The sequence below is a fragment of the Sitophilus oryzae genome, unplaced genomic scaffold (genome assembly GCF_002938485.1).
Source record: "Sitophilus oryzae breed Bouriz unplaced genomic scaffold, Soryzae_2.0 scaffold_465_pilon_pilon, whole genome shotgun sequence".
NCBI lineage: Eukaryota > Metazoa > Arthropoda > Insecta > Coleoptera > Curculionidae > Sitophilus > Sitophilus oryzae.
In genome coordinates, this window is record NW_022147046.1 from 1657546 (window position 1) to 1672921 (window position 15376).

The 15376-nt window shown below is 30.4% G+C and overlaps 3 protein-coding genes and 1 long non-coding RNA gene across 6 annotated transcripts; 2 read left to right on the forward strand and 2 right to left on the reverse strand.

Moving 5' to 3' along the window:
• The first annotated feature begins 149 nt into the window (after positions 1 to 149).
• On the forward strand, positions 150 to 1576 carry LOC115885958 (p21-activated protein kinase-interacting protein 1-like). Its single transcript, XM_030904993.1, has 4 exons — positions 150 to 257; positions 316 to 994; positions 1054 to 1247; positions 1304 to 1576. The coding sequence occupies exons 1-4, from the start codon at positions 180 to 182 to the stop codon at positions 1535 to 1537; spliced, it is 1185 nt and encodes a 394-aa protein (XP_030760853.1). The 5' UTR covers positions 150 to 179; the 3' UTR covers positions 1538 to 1576.
• Positions 1528 to 2982, reverse strand: LOC115885959 (folliculin). Its single transcript, XM_030904994.1, has 4 exons — positions 2653 to 2982; positions 2460 to 2600; positions 2075 to 2401; positions 1528 to 2016 (listed from the first exon to the last, which is right to left on the reverse strand). Exons 1-4 carry the CDS (start codon positions 2914 to 2916, stop codon positions 1597 to 1599), a joined length of 1152 nt encoding a protein of 383 aa, XP_030760854.1. The 5' UTR covers positions 2917 to 2982; the 3' UTR covers positions 1528 to 1596.
• A 540-nt stretch (positions 2983 to 3522) lies between these two features.
• Positions 3523 to 13967, forward strand: LOC115885874 (solute carrier family 35 member C2). The gene is made up of 7 exons (XM_030904905.1): positions 3523 to 3946; positions 4005 to 4219; positions 4276 to 4348; positions 4402 to 4654; positions 4713 to 4888; positions 4950 to 5094; positions 13791 to 13967. The coding sequence occupies exons 1-7, from the start codon at positions 3734 to 3736 to the stop codon at positions 13940 to 13942; spliced, it is 1227 nt and encodes a 408-aa protein (XP_030760765.1). The 5' UTR covers positions 3523 to 3733; the 3' UTR covers positions 13943 to 13967.
• On the reverse strand, positions 6625 to 11736 carry LOC115885875. Of its 3 annotated transcripts, none has more exons than XR_004050806.1 (9): positions 11423 to 11736; positions 11237 to 11362; positions 10767 to 10929; positions 10133 to 10359; positions 9599 to 9815; positions 9422 to 9542; positions 9201 to 9341; positions 7300 to 7460; positions 6625 to 6637 (listed from the first exon to the last, which is right to left on the reverse strand). It is a non-coding gene; the product is annotated as an uncharacterized LOC115885875 (long non-coding RNA). The 3 variants fall into 3 exon arrangements; XR_004050805.1 differs by having other exon boundaries at positions 10133 to 10398; XR_004050804.1 differs by having other exon boundaries at positions 10133 to 10301; positions 11423 to 11732.
• Positions 13968 to 15376: the final 1409 nt, after the last annotated feature.

Consider the following 15376-nt stretch of genomic DNA (forward strand, 5'->3'; position numbering starts at 1 on the left):
AATCAAAATACTTCGTTGTCTATGATCAAAAAATAATAATTTTTATATATGACGGTAGTTCTTTGTCAGCCCGGATAGTCCTAGTAGCTTAGGCCTCCACATCAATAAAATAAGAGGAAGATTTGTAATCTAACCTAATTTAAATACTCCGATTCACTCCGATTTTTATAAACAAAGCCATGCCGAAAGCTGCATATTTTGAGATTCTAGCCGGAACTTACGAAGAGTATATCCTGGGATACTTCTTTTCATCCAAAGTAATTATAGTATATTTTGTATAACATTCTAGACTGTGTTACGTGTTTTTTTTCCTAGGAAAAGAAGCTCACTCAAAGTGTTGCATCCCACGATCATTATGGTAGTGTAAGAGCACTGGCAATATGTGACAAATATTTAGCTTCCGGGGCCACCGACGATAGAATAATTATCTACAATTTAAAGTCCCGGAAGGAACATTGTATGCTGACACATCATGAGAGTACAATAACTGCCCTTGCGTTCACGAAAGATCATTCCCACATTATATCTGCGAGTCAAGACGGTTCTTTAGCTATTGTAAGAGCAGGCAACTGGCAGTTAGAGAAACTATGGACTAAAGCACATAAAGGAGGTACTATTTTGGATATAGCAGTGCATTCTAGTGGCAAACTAGCACTAAGTTTGGGCACTGACTGTACTATCAGAACATGGAACCTGATAAAAGGAAGAGCGGCATATATTATTAATTTAAACAGTAAATGCGAGGACCCAAAGAGTTTGGAGAAAATAATATTCGGCCCGGATGATGTTAAGTTTATTTTGTATGGTGGAAAAATCACTCAAATTTGGAGTATTGAGACTGGAGGAATACTAGAAGAACTGAAGCATGAGGAGAGGGTAACTTCTTGTGTGTGGATGGACAGTAATACTGTGTTTATTGGTTATGAAGATGGTAAAATAAGTGTGTGGGACCTAGAAAGTAAAACACAGAAAATTTCACAGCAAGGGCACAATGGTAATGATAAATATTATTTATTTTTTAATTATTTTTCTAAGGATATGTCCAATGTTAAGGTAGAGTAAAAGCAGCTCAGTATTTTGAGGGATTTATCACTACAGCTTCAAGTACAGGACAAATTAAAGTGTGGACAAGGAAATTAAGGGAAATTGCATGTGTCAACACAGATTGTAGAATAACATGTCTTTCTATAGCTCAGTGGTCGGGCATAGTTAAAAAGGAAGAAGAAGAAACACATAATATTGATGAGGTATGCACATATGCAATGTTTGTATTGTTTGATTTAGTATATTTACATTATTTTAGGTTGTCAAAGAGAGAATACCACAAAAAAGTACTGTTGTTGTAGAAGTAGAATATAGTTCGGACAAAGAATTAAGTTCAGTAAAGATAAATAACACTAAAAGAAAATTAAAAGGTGACACTGCTGCTAAAACTAAAAAAAATAAGATGGAGAATACAGAACAGACAGAACAAGTAAAAGTAGGGAACAAATCTAAAAATATTTCAAAGAAAAAGAAGAAAAAACATAATGTATGATGTAGTATATTTAACAAAATATAATATATAACAATAAAATATATTAAATATAATATAATTTAATTTTTACATTGAGGTATCCAATAGGACAACAAAGGCATATCTTGCTTTTGGACCCCAAAACTTTTTAATAAGTCAGTGTTAGTGTTATTATCTGGACACCAACATAAAGCACAACCAATGTTATACCAGTGCATAACTAAACTCATTATGTGAGGTTCGAGTGCTGCAACTGGCAAGTTTTCATCTTTTAAAGCACTTTCAATAGAAATAAGTAAAGATGGCAACTTTTGAGGTAGTGTGCCATTCCATGCAACTTTATAAATTTCACCAACCTTGGTTATTTTACACAAATCGCCAGTTTTGGGGAGAATAAATTTTTTGGGTAAAATTTTCATGAAAGTCCTCTCTATTTCGGTATCATCTGATTCCACCCTAATTCCTATTAAATAGCAATAACAGATCTTTTGAAAGATATCCTAAAATAAACAGTATATTATTTAAGTCTTAAGTAAATAACATCAATTTCCTACTTACTTGGGACATATTTTTATAAACAGTCCTTAAATTCAAATTCTGGCAATCGACAGGTAGATCAGGAGCTTTAAAAGGCTTCTCCACGACGGTCTCAACATTTAGCAGCCAGGTAAACCATAAATGAAGGTGTGCAAATACAGCAGCTTCTCCTGTCAACTCACTTAAAGATCGACCAGTGCAAGTTGGCGACCCTTGTGCCTGTCTCACTGCTCTTTGGGATTTATGCATTTGCTCTAAAGTATTCACTTTAACTGATTTTTGTTGTAGATCTAATGCAATTTCTTTAATATGTTTAGTGAGGAAAGGCCAACAATTTAAAAGATGAATCTGATAATAGAAAAATAAAATAATATTAGGATAATTGATTGGTATTAGGAATATTTACTCTATCTCTCATTAACATCAATATGCAATACTTCCTTTGAAAGCCTCTTGCTAAAGAATCTTGAACAGTGAAAATATGACTTATAACATGGCCTCTTTCGTGATCACCAAAGTATAAGATACCACCTTCTTTACTCGTTTCCTAAGAACAATTTTTAATAGCAAAACAATAATATATATTAATGTATTTGTACCTCACAGCTGAGACTTCTTACAACAGCTTGCTTTAACAGAAACGCTAAATCTTGTTGTAGAGGTGTTCTTGTTGTAACGTAACAAACATTTTCTTCCTTGCATACTATCGCTTGCTCTAAATCTAAAGACTGGCAAGCCTCGCACACAGGAACAGTAAGACTGTGAGGAAATTGCTGCGGTTCCTCCTTACATCTTTGAGTGCAAAGAATCACGCAAGGCCCGTGGGTTTCACAAAAGTGTCCGAGAGCCAATATGCCATCCATTTATTTAAATCACTAGCATATTTTTAATATTAATCATTTGTTATGAAAATTTTGACATAGTTTTATAACCTAATATATTCTTCTTCTATTAAATATAAAATAACAGTTTTGTGCTAACATTTTAGTTCTTTTGTACCGCCAGATTATATATGATATACCGCGAATAATTGGTTAACACGTATTGAAGTTTATTAAAATAAAATATATTATAGTGTGTTTGTTTAATAAATGCATAGTCAAAAACTCTTTCACTTATTTATTTGGAATATTTTATTTTTGAAAGAAATATGTAAAAATAGATTTATTTATATATGATAATAAATTACAATTCTTATGATTCAAAGGTTTAGGTTCTGTGGTAACCACATACTGAGGGTGCAGCCACACTATCCTAAAACCGGCGTATCGGCTAACGACGTAATGACCTTGAATCGATTTCCAGTAATTCTATTGGCTGAAATTTTTGATAGATGAATTTGACAGATAAAATTTCTGACAGATGAATGTTTCAGCCAATAGAATTACTGGAAATCTATTCAAGGTCATTACGCCGTTACGCCGATACGCCGTTTTTAGGATAGTGTGGCTGCACCCTGACAGCTAAAAACAGCTGATTGTGACGTTTATAGTTTTTGTGTTTATTTGAATTTACACGTCCTCTAATATTACAAAACTTAATATAGTGCTGTTAAAATGTATTTTAGTTATTTTTTATATTTAAAATACAGGTGTTAGCATGTAGTCCATGTTATTAGTCGAAATAACACTACAGAACATAGTGAAATGATTTGGCTCATAGAGAAATTTACAGTCCAATATGTTTGGAAGTAGGAACAAAGTAAAATATTCTATTCTCGATAAAAATGATGATAATAATCCAGTCGAAGCGGAAACAGTAGACTTTCAACCGATGAAACGCAAATTTTGTACCCCCTCCTGCCTCTGGTCCGCTATTTTTACAGGGGCTCTGATAGGAACTTATTATATACCATCAGTTGGATTAACATTTTATCAAAGATGGTTACTACAGGTAATCAATAAGTGTATTATCCAAATAAACTATATTTTATTATTTTAAATTATTTTAGAGGTTTCGCTTTCCTTTGATTACTGTCCTGATACACATGATTGTAAAATTTATCTTGGCAGCACTAGTGAGATGCTGCTTTATGAGAAAAAGGAATAAGCAAAGGATAATTTTAGGATGGACAGATTACATTTTAGCTGTGGCTCCTACAGGAGTTTTCAGTGGAATTGATATTGGTTTTTCGAATTGGGGCCTAGAATTAATAACAGTTTCTTTGTAAATAATATTTTACTTTTTAAAAGAGCCAACTCTAACATGAATTATGTTTTTAGATATACTATGACTAAATCATCAACAATAGTTTTCATATTATTCTTTTCAATAATATTTAAGCTCGAGAAAAAAGTAAGAATATTTGTCATTTAAAAACTCTAGGTATATAAAACAAATATTTTTAGTCATGGAGTTTATGTGCTATAGTATTTATGATAACATTGGGTCTAGTTCTTTTTACATATAAATCGACACAGTTTAATTTCTTGGGATTTATATTGCTGCTTATTGCATCAATATCAAGTGGTTTGAGATGGACTTGCGTGCAATTATTATTACAAAAATCCAAGATGGGAATGGATAATCCTATAGATATGATTTACCACATGCAACCGTGGATGATAGCATCAGTGTTACCATTTGCTTTGTATAATGAAGGCAAATAAAATAACATGTTTGTGAGATTATTTCTGATATTTATTAGAGTTGTTTTTAGGCTTTGATGTGGTAAGAAGTTGTCAGGTATTTGGATTCATGAAGTTACATGATTTTATGTTATTATCTTTAAAAGTATTATTAGGTGCATTTATTGCATTCTTTATGGAAGTAAGCGAAGTTACCCTAGTTACGTACACGTCAAGTTTAACCCTTGCTATTGCAGGTATTTTTAAGGTATGTAATTTTTTTGTTTTTAACTAACATATTTGAACTGGGAAAAACTATTCTATTTTAGGAAGTATTTATTTTAGCCATAGCTGTTGAAATGAATGGTGATATGATGTCACCTATAAATATTATAGGCTTGTTTATATGTATCTGTGGTATATCAGGTCATGTCATACACAAAATAAAATCAACATCACAAAATAGGCAGACAGGTACGTAGGAAATTTTAGTATATCTCACAAACTTCCTTAATATGGCATAAACTGGCCCAGTAATTTGAAAACACTCTATGTGTGGTTTCTTACTGGAGATTTTTACTGCAATGTTTTTTTTTAATAATATGTGCAGGCAATACTACTACTATTTGCATATTATCCTCTACTGCATATTCTACAAAACATTTTCATGTATTTTGATCTACCGCAAATCTAAGGTTTTCATAAATAATTTTTATATTCAGTATTGATATTTACTGGTAAATTAAAAGTATTGTTTTTTAATAAAATGACTTTAATTAATGCCCAGTATTAATTGTAGTTTTAGTAACAAACCTAAAATCTAAATAAAAGAAAGAGACAAATTTCATTTTATATTTTCAATAAAAACGGGATATTATGCCTCGTTCGCAAGCATATATTAACACAGATATTAAGTCAAAATTGTGAGATAGGTAGATTTATAAATCTTAAAGCCAAGAAGTCCAGCTAGCCTAATCCTATTAGGAGCGCATTTTTTCAAACGGAACTCCCTGTATATTTATTAGTGATGTAAAAATTCTGAGTAATCGTTACTAAGTAACAGTTACTTTACGAGGACTCGAAGTAACGCTTACCATTTGAATTTAGGACTCGTTACTCGTTACTAAGCTAATTCGTTACTTTTACGCCGGCAGTAATCGTAATCCCTGGAAATGCACGAACCGAGGACTCGAAACTCGATACTGAAATATTCCTTACTTCGACGTAGGTCTAGTTGTTATCAATATGTTTATGTTTAAAGTTTTGACTTGACGCCGGCCGGTGTTTTGGATGGCAAATGTGTGATATTTTTATTACAATTATTATGATTGGCTCATGCCGACCCGGCGCACGGAGGGGTATTAGCATGAAAAAGGTGATCGAAATTCGAAAAAGCAAATGTGTTTAAGATTTCCCAAAAAAAGATAAATGATAAGTTCATGATAAGTTAAATCTCTGCCATGAATGGCGTTGCTATGGGCAGAGATAACTACGAGATGCCCAAGTCAATGTGTATAACTGGTTCTCTAATAGCTATATATAAAAATCCAATGACGGATCCGTTGAATCTGGAGATAGTTGGCGCTGCGATCGGCGCTAAGCGATTCAAAAAGCGCGCCTTTATTTGAATTTAAATATTTTTATAATATATTATAATTACCAAATAAAATACTAATATAAGAATTAAATTATTTATTAAGAGATAAAAAAATAATATTTTCAAATATGTTACAATAAAATGATAATTTTAAATAAACATAATAATAAATAAGTGGTACAAGGAAATAAAACAAACATTTGAGATACAAATGTTGCAGTAAAAAAACAGTAAAAAATGGAATGTCAGTAAAAAAACCATGACATCAGGGAAAAAGCTTTACGTGCCATATGCTTAACGCACGTTAGGGTCCACGTGGAAACACAAACATTCAGCACGGCGAAACAACGTGGCCGCATCCGAAACTCCTTCCAAAGAAAACTTTTCAATACATTGACAAATTTTTATCCTGTGTCCATCCTTGAAAAAAAAAGTATTATTAGATGTGAATGAATTAGGGTTTCCATACATCCGGATTTGGCATGTTTTAGTTTTTATGGTGTCTGGGGTATTATGCGATTAAACTGTTTCACAAAATTATTTAGTTTTTATGATCAGATTTACTGTACTTTCTTTCAATTTCCCTTAAGGATTACCCTTAAAATCGATCGGACACCTTAAAAATTAAAAAGAACATTCTTTCTAAGGTTTCCATGTTTAGGTTTTTAAGGTGTTTATTAGGTGCGTACCTAATTATAGTAAAATAAAATATATTCCTTAAAGTCTTAAAAAAATTGAAAATTAAAAGGGTTACAAAATATGTATTTCTTCTTTATGTATGTATATGCTAGAAGAGCTAGAAGAATGTCAGACTGTACTAATAAAAATTACACATAATTAATTGCAGTATGCCATATATGAATTCTCGTATAAGACCATATGAGGAATACATTTTTTTATTTGAAAGTGGAAGACAAAGACATATTATGAAATAAAATATCTTCTTTAATTAATATTATATTTAATGTTGAAATTTTGTACAAAAAATCAACATTAAATAAAGACAATGAAACTTGAAACTAATAGATGTTTTATTTCAGCATATTAATTTGTTGTTTATTGAAATTACTGGGATATATTACCCCATGTCATTTTCCTTAGGAGTGCATATTCCTTTTCAATACTATCCTACAATTGCTTCTTGGTCATGTTGCTCTAAAAACTGAAGAGTGTATATTTGTTTGATGACATATGTTTATGTTAACCCTGATGGTGCTGCAATTTGTTTTAGAACATAGTTCACCTAGAAAATATAATACTGGTTATGTCATTTTTTTATGTAATTGTGATATGTTTTGATCTGTAATGTGTTCTGTAATGTGAGCTGTTTTCATGACAAATTAAAAATTTATTCCTGTTGGTTTAATATATAAACAAACATAAACATTGAAAATTTGAAATTTTTAGTTTGATAGTTGTTAATGTTGACTAAATATCATATTAAAAGAAAATAACCATCTATTAAGAATACCGATATTTTATATGCTACACCAAGGATATTTTTATACTTAAATACTTCTATTAGTACTTCTTGAAAAAATATTATAATCTACGTCCTACATCCAATCTAAGTCCAATGAAAAATATCGAATTTTGGATTGTAGCATTATTTCAGAGAATCATAGTGCGTTGGAACAGATGGTTGTATGAACATCAGCATTTTCTACAATACTAAATATAATAGATTTATTTGGTATTTTAGTATTTGAGATTAATTCTATAAAATTTATTGTTCGTTCTTATAAATGTTGGTTTAATTAATTCACGGTTATTCAGCTCATTAGACACGGAGTAATGTACTGTAGCCAAACGATTAGATTTTTACAAATTGTAAGTTTTGGATTTGTTGTAGGACTATTTATAATTATTTGCAACAAGTACTACAGTGTCCCAAATAAATAAAAATATCAAACACTAGTTAAGTAGATGTAAAAGAGGACTAATTAATATGATCTCAGTATTCGAACTACATACATTAATTGACTATTTGCGTTGATTAATAATTGCTCCAGTACTAAAAAAAACTGAATTTTGTATGTGTATTAGACAATGTGGTAAAAGTAACACCTAAATTTTATGTCATTTTTTGATAAATGCTTATTTATAATAACAGAGACGTTCATATTCATAACTTTTTAATATATTGATTTCTGATTCAAATCTACATTTATTTATAATAATTTATTAACTAACACAATTAAATGTGATTAATTAATATTTGGGCGGAAATAATGGTGGTATATTTAATTAATGGTACACTCTTTTGCAAAGATTTAAATAGTTATCTCTTTGTAAACAAATGGGCTAGCAATATTATCGTTTTTAGCATCGGTACAGTCTAAAATGTCAATATTATAAGAAAATGCATTTTCTATGAGAATTTGAAGATATAGGTAAAACGTTATATAATACAATTAAATTGTGCATCTGATTCACGTAAAATATACAGGGTGTTCCATTTAAATTAAACAAGTTATTGCCGTTTAAAGCTAGTAATTATTTAAAATAAATTTTAATATAAAATAAAATTTTTAGACACTCTGTATAAGATAGTATTATTTTTATTATTGCAACACAAAATTTAGAAAACAGAAAAACTTCAGTACAATATTTGGTTTTAAAAACTTAAATACCCCTAGAGAAATAAAGCATTAAAATTGTTACTGCATTTTTAGGTGAGATAAACCTTAATCAAAGTTATCTTTATTTTAATTGGAGAAACTAAAAATTTCATAATATAGAGAGTGTTCCATTTAAAAAAATACAACATTGGTATTTTTTATTTATTCGGAACAATCTGTATCTTACAAAAGTACGTTTAAATTGTAGCTCTAATAGTCCTTAAACAAACCCAAATCTTTTATAATTTGGAAAAATTCAAAATCTTTGGCTACAATACTCCGTGTCGAATGAGGTGAATAACCCTGTATAGCAAGATTACACCTTCGATGGTATTAATCTGAAAGCGCTGTTAGTTCCTTACCTAATTTTTGAGTTAATATTATATTATCCTTTAAATTTATCCCACTATCTACTAGCACTTTTATTTTTCTGTTGGGTATAGACTCATAAGGTAAATAAGTATATAGATATTCTTGTGTGAATTTTCACTATCTTGAAATCACTAAAACAAAGGTAAATTAATAAATGAATTTTTTCCAATATGTGAAAACCAATATTGGAAGACAAAAAAAAATAGTTTACCAGATAGTCCGTTCTTTATGTTTTACCCTCTCTGATTGTATATTATCCTCTCTGATAGTCTTATCAGAAGTTGCAGTGAGGCTCCTTTACCCTATATTTCAGATTTTGTGACTGACATTTCCTACAAATATAGGGAATATAGGATGTAAATTATTTTATATTACGCTTTGGGATTACCTATGAATGTCGGCAGTTTTTCTACATGATACACAATGATGGTGCTTCAATTATGAAAGAACATGAAGATGATATACCACTTCTTAACCATAAGAAAAGCATGTTTTCCACAAGACAAGTGACGGATTCATCTGTCATACAGCTCTTCACCTCGTTTCCCTTTAGTAGTTTTGTTCTGTTTCTATAAAAATATCAGTTCATTCCACTTTAACTGTACCTACAAATTTTACATATTGCTTATCACCTCTATCTGCAACACGATCTTTTTATAAATACTTATAACTAAGAGATTATAAATACATGTGTAAAAGTTAATATAAACAATTACCTATTAAATTAAATATAAAATATAAAAAAATATATGTTCGAATATAACAAATTTATTTTCTAACTATTTTAAAATTGATTAGACCCGATTACTTAAAATTATTTACCAAAGTAGTAATAGGAAATATTTTATTTAAACTAGGATGTTATAAATAAAACAAAATAGTTTATATAAAGAAATAATAGAATATAAGCTTCTTTACTTACAACCATTTTTATGTTTTCTTTTTGAAAGTGAATTTTCTACACTGGTTAGTTCTTTTATAACTTGAATCACTTTTATTTTATTTTAACAGTGAATATTATTATTTTCAGGCCTATCTTCTATACACTTTCATGGTCATATATTTCTCTTGTCTAGCGAAACCTGATTATGCTGCAATGTTCAATTTTGTTATTAGTCCCATTAGAAAATAAAATACTGTATTTTTTCTCTACAAAATTACATAACATGATTTATTGTGCTGATGGAGCTGCAAAATATCAATAAATATTTTGAAATTAAAGTACCTTTGTATAAATCAAATGTGAGGACAGTTTTATACATACGTTGAATTAAAAAGAAAATGTGAATTTACAATTTTGTGATTTTTAAATGTATAGAAAAGTTAATCTTTAAAAATGGCCATATTTTAAAAAACATTGGTATTATTTGACATATAAAATATTATTTTAAAATTTAGTGTAATATTCCCTGCATATTTTATAAAAACATGGAAGTGAAACTATATAACACTTGAAAAAGAAGAAGATATGAAGAAAGATATGAAGCTAATTTACAACCCTGTATTTTAAATAACTTGAAAAAATATATACTAGAGCCTAGGGCTTAACTGCTCACCTGAATTAGTTAAATCCTGGGTAACGTTATCACAGAGTCATTCATAGAGCAGGAATAGTTATGTTTCAGTTTTATATCAACCAAATTTTACTATCATCACAAAACAACATAATTACAAAAGGCATTGTGTTATATTTTCAAAGATTCTTGTCATATTTTTGGTCTACAAATACAAAACATTATTAATTTTCTTACTCCTCAATTATTAAAATATAGCTGATCCTCAAAGAAAGTTAATATCTGACTCGAAAGTTTATAAACAGCAAATGTCCATCTACAAATAAAATTCACAAATGTGTTTTTAATATAGCATTTTTAAACAAGCTAAGCTGGCTAGCCTCAGGCAAAGAATATTGTATTTTCGTAGTAGAATTATCTTTGACTTTTTTGTCATGGCTTCTCCCATCACCGGGAGAAGAAAATTTTATCAGTTTTATTGCAATACTAAACATATGTTTATATGTACTTACTTTTCAGTATTTTTGGAAAATTATGCATTTTGGCTAAATTCTGGACTCATCTTTGTTATTTCCTCCATAGATCTATCAATACAACATTTTTCTTGAGCGAAATATAGGCCTTGTTCCCATGTTGGTCTTCAAATAAAAATTAACTAATTGCGTTGAAATTCACTAATTATTGTGGTTAATAGATACCTCTGGGTAATTCGCGCAATATATAGGATATTAGTGATCACTTAAACACACATAATATTGCTAATACAACTTAAATAATTTGGAAATTCGCAAGCGAAAAATCAAATCGACAATCGATATTTGATATGAAAATATGAACAATGGCTGCCGCGGCGTCGCGTAGAGCGGGACTAGCGGGAGGCGGGGACTAAAACGGATGCGGAAATAAAAGCAGTAAAATATGTACCGGGTCATTTAAATTTGCGAAACAGCGCCCTCCCACTACAGATGCTAATTTTCCAAAGAAGTTTGATCTGGCCAGAGATCCGGCAGGCCTAATTCCCATATGTGCTTGATCGTCTCGTAGTTGTCTCTGCTATGGGTGTGTTTAGTTGCATTTATTTGTTTCAACGAAACGTCAAAGTTGTTACTTCTCACAGATAAGAGGTAAATGGCTAAATTTTATGTTTAAAATTATAAATTGTTGTTGTTCTTGTGCTCTTTTTACGTTGATATTATTGTTTTGATTGAAAATGGCTCAGCAAGCTGCAGGTATGTATTCTACAAAAAACGTATTATTTATTTTTGATATTCTCTATACTAACGATTTTTTTGCAACTAAAAGTTAGGCGTTCAGAAAATTTGATTAAATTTGTGACATTTTTATTATACTTAGAGATTTAGTTGTGCATTTCGAAGAATTCAGCATATTGTCTATATACGTTTTACTTAGTAAACATTGGGCTTTCATACAGTAAAATAAAATACTGCGACTTTTTGCGATTTTGCTGATAAAATGAGAAAAACATTCTTGGTTTCCTCTAATTTGCCAATCAGTGATATACTAATGCGAGGTGTAAACCGCGATGGCATTGTTGTGTACAAAGCGATCGCATTAGTGCCATTAGCAGTATAGCACAATTTGGCATTAGTAGCGACTTTAGTGGTATGGGCATTGCTCGCGGATCAGTCGTAGCATTAGTAGTAGTAGTTGCGATATTACTACTGGCACTGACCGTGGAAACACCGGAACAGTGATTTTTCTTTCTTTTTTTAGAATCGACGAATTATCCTTTATTTTGTTCATATTATTTCCTCTTTAATTGAAAAAAGCAATAATTTATATAAGGTCTACATAAAAAAATTTCGATCAACTATCAGTGTCAAATACCCCACTGTGCGGCGGCGCGCGGCGGTCTGTCCCTTTGCCCTTTGTTGTCGCTTTTTATTTAGGTAATTCCGCACGTTTTTTCAATTTTAGTTGAAATAAGTAATATAAGGTATTATTTAGTGGTAGAGTGTGTTTTATTTTTTGATTTATAGTTGCTAGGTGGGCGAAGAATAGAATTGTTTATTTAGATTAACATGTCTTAGATATTAATTGAAAATGGATTTCACGTTAGTCACAAAAAATCTTAACATCTAAAAAAGCAGAGCAAATATTTTTCCTCTTCAAAAAAGAATAGCTATTTCGCCACTTACACGAGATGGGTTTGCAAATATTTAAGAGCTTGCATTATTAAAGCATTTTCCAGGTGCTCAACATTGTTGTAGTTGCCACGACATATTTCATATTTCAAAAATCAAAAATCCCCAAAATCAGAAATCGAGAACGGACAAATCAGGGAATCAGGGAGGCCCATGGTCCATTAGTTCCAATTCATTGATTTGAGAAATAATAATTTAACAAAATTCTAATATTTTCAAAGTTGTGAGGGGGATCGCCATCTTGCTGAAAGTATATTTCACGTAAATTAACTAAAGGAATATGTAAAAGTTTTGGTACAATAGCTTCCAAGATTTACAAATATCGGTAGAGAGTTAAGTTTCCCTAATATATAAAGAATTTATTAGTGGCTCCTAAACTAAAACAAAATACAGATGGCAGTATAGTTTTAATAATTCTTTAGTTTCTTTTATTATCAATCATGGCCTACTAATAAATATGATCTTCTAATAAAAACTTTTAAATATTGCAGTAAATAATGAAAATAAATATAGAGTAACATATATTTTTGAGAGGCTTATGGCAAGCCAGATCATATAGTTTATAAATATACAGGGTGTTCCATTTAAGAAAACATGGTAGAATAACAGACTACGCCACTGTATTCTACGTAAAAAGTTCTCGATCGGGGGGTGTCCCAAATTGAAAAAAATTCAAAAAGACCCTGTAGCTCAGAAACGAAGAGGACTATGAACATTTTGTTTACAGTATCTTCTGTTTGACAAAAAAGTGAGACAGGTTTGCAACAAACCGCACCCTTCTATTTTCACTAATAAGGTTCTTATATAACGTATGATTTCAACCAAAATGGGACACCCTGTACATATCCTCTTCATTTCAATATTAATTTGAGTAAAATGTTTCTTATTTATTGTTATATAGGCCGTAATTATGAATTAAACAATGAACGTTCTGAACTCGGAGAAACACTGATGATAGAAGATATTAAAGATGACTTAACCAGTGATGATGAAAAAAGTGATAGCCAAGTACTTTTTGACATATTAAGCAGAGAGAAGAGATACAGTCTCTGAGCCTACAGTAATAATTAAGTATATATATGTCAAACGTAAATTAATCAGGAATGCATTATTGTTTTAAAACATATTTTTCATTCCATAACTTCTAGGGTTCACCAAATGAAGTAATAGATGTTTACGATACAAGTGAGTTAACAGCATCGTTAAGACACGCGTGTGAAAGTTGCACGAGTACGTAGCACGAATTGTGTAACCCCACAAGTACCGTATGATCGAAAAAAAACGGCGTCGATCATACGGTATCATAATGGAGTTAACTCGCGTGTATTGTACAATATTTTATCTACGTCTAACTATAAAAACATACAATGAATAATAAAAAGTATTGTACTTAAGTATATACATATCCTAAAAATCAATAACCTTAATACCTTTGTTCAAATAACACCATGCATGGCAATGTCAATATGACAGTAAATAATATTGATGTCACTAGTTTAAAAAATGAGCGATTCGGAAAGTATTCCCTCTGACATTGAAGAAGAGGCATTCAGAGCCATTTCTGGATTGCTTCCAGCAAGATCGAAACAGAAGTATGAATATACATACTCTAAGAAAAAAAAGTACACAACTATGGAAATGAAAAGGTAGTACTCATAACATATTTTTCCAATTTATCCGCTACTTGTAAGCCTTCGTCTCTTTGGGCTTTCTATTCAATGATACGTACTATGATATCTATTAAAATGAATAAAGATATAAGCAAATACATTAATTTAGTAGCCCTTCTAAAAAGAAAATCCGAAAAAATCAAAGGTGCTAACAAAGGGCAATATGTAGCTCCTTCATCAGGCATTTACTTCAAAGATTGTTCAAACTGTATCATTAACATTTATTTATAATAAATAAGTTTTCATGTTTTTATAATTATTATCAATAGAACAGTTTATTTGTATTTAGTGCAAAATAAATGTTTTACAAAATATTTTTTTCTCTTTGGTAGTCATCTAAACAAGGAGTGCGGTAATGAAAATGCGTGAGTTCAGAAGCTCTTAACTCACTCAAAATGCGTGAGTTAAGAGCTTCTTAACTCACTGACGTAGATAAATATATTTTTTTCTTTTTAGTTACCGTGAAAATATCGTTCAGGACGATGAAAAAAAGAATTCTGGTCAAGTTGAGCTCATTATATTAATATTAAGAGGTGTATCATATCGTTTTCACGGTAACTAAAAAGAAAACAAGAATTTTTTTGGTGCACCCTATATATTCCAAATAACTTCTACCATTTAATATTTATTAAATAAATATCAAGTTGTACTATACAGGGTTTTTCACCACATACGACACGGAGTATTGTAGCTAAACGATGAGATTTTTACAAATTGTAAGTTTGGGGTTCGTTGAAGGACTATTAGAGCTACAATTTAAAAATATTTTTACAAGATACAGAGTATCCCAAATAAATAAAAAATATCAAAGTTGTAT